The sequence below is a fragment of the Sinocyclocheilus anshuiensis genome, unplaced genomic scaffold (genome assembly GCF_001515605.1).
Source record: "Sinocyclocheilus anshuiensis isolate Anshui unplaced genomic scaffold, SAMN03320099.WGS_v1.1 scaffold502, whole genome shotgun sequence".
In the NCBI taxonomy this organism is placed as follows: domain Eukaryota; kingdom Metazoa; phylum Chordata; class Actinopteri; order Cypriniformes; family Cyprinidae; genus Sinocyclocheilus; species Sinocyclocheilus anshuiensis.
The window spans coordinates 450,449-454,770 of NW_015544194.1; the positions used below are offsets into that span (position 1 = coordinate 450,449).

Consider the following 4,322-nt stretch of genomic DNA (forward strand, 5'->3'; position numbering starts at 1 on the left):
CGGGGATCAGCCTGTTGGTTCATTTTATTGTGTTATTTTTAATATTTTTACCCAGGTGCGGAGTAGTTTTTCTGCACTCTAAAAATGCCAGGTTTTTTTTTTTTACCCAAATGCTGGGTTCAGCTTGTTGGGTCATTTTATTGGGTTATTTTTAAATATTTTTTACCCAGGTGCTGGGTAGGTTTTCTGTAACTAAGAAATTGGGTTGATATTTTTTTCTACGCAACTGCTGGGTTGAGCCGGTCTCTGACGAAACAACCCAGCTGATGAGTTACAATCAGAGCGCAGGCTTTTTGAGTCCTCTACAGGAGAGAGCAGTTCTCAGCACCACCGCCGATTTGGTGCACTTCTTCAGTTAAATAAAGGTTTGTATACATTTTCATATGTATACATAATTTATAAAGTCTTTACTGTGCTGTAAATTATCGTTTTACGCAATGCAACATAAAGACGAGGTGTCAGTCAGCTGCGCCTGCAGCGGTCGTTTCGCACTGGAAACGCCTTTTGCTTTGCATAACATAAATGGATTTTATTCAATAACCAAGCATGTGTTCTGTCCAATATTTACCCAGCACTCAGGGTTACCAGGTTTTCACAGCAAAACCCGCCCAATTTCTACTCAAAACTAGCCCAAAACTAACCCAATCGCGTTTCGAGGGGGGGCCCCCGGGAAGAAAGAAAGAAAAAGAAAAAAAACAAAAAAACAAAAACAAAACGTACTCCAGGGGCTAAATATCATGTTATTGGGGTCACTTCAACCCGCGGACATGAAAAAAAAACAAAAAAACACGGCCTGTTAAAGGAGACATATTATGCCCCTTTTTACAATATGTAATTAAGTCTCTGGTGTCCCCAGAATGTGTCTGAAGTTTCAGCTCAAAATACCTCACAGATCATTTATTATATCATTTTGAAAATGCCTATTTGGAGTGGAAGCAGAACCACGCTGTATTAGAGCATGTCTCTTTAAATGCAAATAAGCTGCTGCTCCCCGTCCCTTTTTCCAGAATAGAGCTACGCCATTACAGCTCGTACCTGCTAAAAACATGTTTTGGTTCTGATTATCACACTGAAATCATGCGTGTTAAACCATATTAGTTTAAACTTCTGAAATACGGTTTTCTGAGTGCACACATCCGAAGCACAAGGACAGAAAGCGGCTGTCACAGCATGCGAGTACTAAACTAAGTTCTCATTCACACACACAAGTTTACGTTAGAAACGCACGAGTTACAAAAACAGTCGGTTATGTCTGTGAAGGCAAACAGCTGGGAAATAAATCGCATGTTTATTTTAGATGTGTGTGGCAGCAGAAATATACAGTAAATAAATCAATAGATCCACTGCTCTGTTGTCTCCTCTGAGGCTGGGACTCTAAATAGTGTTCTGTGCTCGTCTGTGCAGCCAATGACAGAACAGTTAGCATGTTTTGCTCAAACTTTCACCATGGCATTAGAGCTGGTACACCGTTGTCGCTTGCGAAATCAAAATGACTGCGCTGTGGGTGGAAACTTACAGATTAAGGGGCGGTAATATTATAATGAGATCCCTTTGCCACATCACCAAGGGAGCGAAAACAGACGCGCTCGTTTTCTCAGACGCTTGCAGAAGAAGGCTTACCTAAACAAAGTTACTGGGTTAATCTTTTTCACGTTTCCTTGGTTGGTAGATGCACTGGGGACCTGATTATAGCACTTAAAACTTAGAAAAGTCCGATTTTCATGATATGTCACCTTTCAAGTAGCCCAATTCCGCAGGAAAAGTTTGGATGTTTTTAACCCAGCATATTTTAGAGTGTAGATGAATAGAAAGGTCAAAAGAACAGCACGTATTAAAAATAAAAATATTTTGTAACATTATATGAATGTGTCCTTATTGAATAAAAGTACTTTTTTTTAAAAATAGAAAAAAAAAAATGACTGAAATGAAATGTGAAAAAAAAAAGAAAGAAAAAAGTAAGTCATTTCATATGCATATGAGGGATACAAACGGGGTCGGTTTCATAGAACGACTCACAGTGCCATATCCTAATTGATTAAAGCATTCGAAAAACACCACAATGATACTGTATCTAACTGCATGAAGCTGTATGATTAAGAAAACGGCTGAACCTGGTGGTGGGAAATCAAGCTTCATTTTGCGAAGTTCAGACATGGAAACTTTAAGCTGCTCTATGACAAGGTCATCGTTGAGGTAGATGGACTCTCCAATCTTCTCCTGCAGGAACTCTCTCAGGTCCTCCAGAGACATCTTAAGCAATCGTTCTGAACATGATTCACTTCAATTAGCCATTTTTTCACAGAAGAATCTGCAGTCAATAGATTTCTATAATGTGCTGAGAGGGTTTAATTTATATGAAGGCAATCGGATGTATTAGCATGCACTTTGTTACTGGAGTTTGTTTTATATATTTTTGGATTAAAATATTGTTAATTTCAGTATTGTAAAAAAAAAAAAAAAAAATGAACTCACTTTTATGGAGCTGAAGGATGGTGTAAGCCATAGCTGTCAGAACTTTCTCACCCTCAAGGATGAAGATGTCCCACAGACGTAAGGTCAAAGTGAATGGGGTCTGAAAATAGTAACAACTTTGTAGATAATCTAAGACCGACATTTCTGCACAAAGGTTTTCATAGCATAATGGAAAACAAATGTGTAGAATATTTCATTTTAAACTGAGGCCTCTTCTGGTCTAAAGCTAATCTGCCTCAGCGAGCTGCCAGTCCACAAGCACAGCTCTGAAACCGAGCTGGACCGGATTCTGCAGCGCTGACAGTGTCTGCTCGTTCCTCTTTCAGCAAACCCACAGGATTGTGTGTATGCGGAGAGTAAACATTGAAACACCCTTGTCTGCCTGCTAATTGCACACTGCTCCCTCTATCAAGAGGCCCTGACAAAGAAAGAGGAAGCACTTCAGCCTCTTTCTGTCAGTTTCTTAAAGCCTAATTCCTCTTCACCAAGTCCACCAACCTCAATCTACATTGCCATGCTTTATAGTGTTTTAATGTGGCTGCTTATTAGCCATTTTCAAATGAGACCATGTTATGTACAGTATATCATGGGTCTGTTCTGAACCTAATGAGGGCTTTTTTGATAAAATGTAGGACTACTAAAATAAGTTGGATGTCAGAAACTAGCGATCAGAAACTTAGGAAAGTGGTGCACTGTGCCAAACATCAACCAATAACAATCTGTTCGACGCCCATTAATTATGGTCACTGTACCTAAACATTTTTCCTCATGTAACCAAAGTGTGTTCATCCGAGTGTGCTTGTTTAACTATTTTAGGGTGCTTTATTTTTGGGCAGCATCATGTCCCCATAAATCTATCACTTTTTACAATTTTTTATAGATTTTAATGTTTTACCCTTAACTTAGACTTTTACTATTATAATATGAGTATCTATTATTAAAGATCAATTATTATGCATTTACTTCTGATGATGATCTAAAAATAGGTCAAGTAAACCTAAATCATTTCAGTTTATATTATATATTATGAAATAATAATAATAATAATAATAATAATAATAATAATAAATAATCATTATTATTTTTAATTTATTTATTACTACTATTATTATTATTGATAACAACAATAGAGAGCGAGTAATTACAGAATTTTAATTAACTAACTAAATAACAGAGTTTTCATTTTTGGATGAGCTATATATCTAGTCTATTTAAATAAACTACTGATAGTGTGAAAAAAAATAAAAAACGTTTTTTTAAGAGTTTATTTTCTAAAAGTCCTGTACAAGAGGAAACATCCAATGAACACAAAGCTTGAAGATTATGGGCCTCATTTATAAAATGTGTGTACGCACAGCTTTGATCTTTGAGTGCGTATACGTTAAAATCCACGGCAACGTTCATGTGTATAAAAACGGTCTTTGACGTGGAAAAGTACTTACCACCACGTCAGGGTCTGAGCAGGCGTACGCACTTTTCCTTGTGGCAAAGTCGGAGTACTGCAGCTATTTGAACATCTAAGCTGCAATAATAATAAAAGCGGTGTACGTGCAAGCACCGAAGTCATCATAAACAAAGATGCAGGTTAAGAGATTAATTGTGCAGTGTAGTCAGATTTTTTATTAATGGGAGTTTTTGCGAGATTAAACTGACCTTTTTAGTAGTCTAATGTTGAGAGTTCTTTACTCTCTTTCTGTACACAGTTTATTCCATGTTTTTTTTTTTTATTATTTTATTTTACAAGAGAACTTGCGAAGTCTTGATTTACTACTAATGCGTAAAATAGAAGAAAAAAAAATGCATAAACGCATCTCCGACTGTTTTGTCTGTGTAGCCTATAAGAATAGGCC

The 4,322-nt window shown here is 37.0% G+C and overlaps 1 protein-coding gene across 1 annotated transcript in view; it reads right to left on the reverse strand.

The window, feature by feature from the left end:
* The window catches only part of LOC107696637 (USP6 N-terminal-like protein), a 32,784-nt gene that overhangs the window by 6,868 nt on the left and 21,594 nt on the right, over window positions 1-4,322 (reverse strand). Inside the window, exons 12-13 of the mRNA XM_016497084.1 lie at window positions 2,473-2,572; window positions 2,112-2,264 (exon numbers count right to left, since the gene is read on the reverse strand). Coding sequence (XP_016352570.1) covers window positions 2,112-2,264; window positions 2,473-2,572 — 253 coding nt within the window. The remainder of the gene's footprint in view (window positions 1-2,111; window positions 2,265-2,472; window positions 2,573-4,322) is intronic.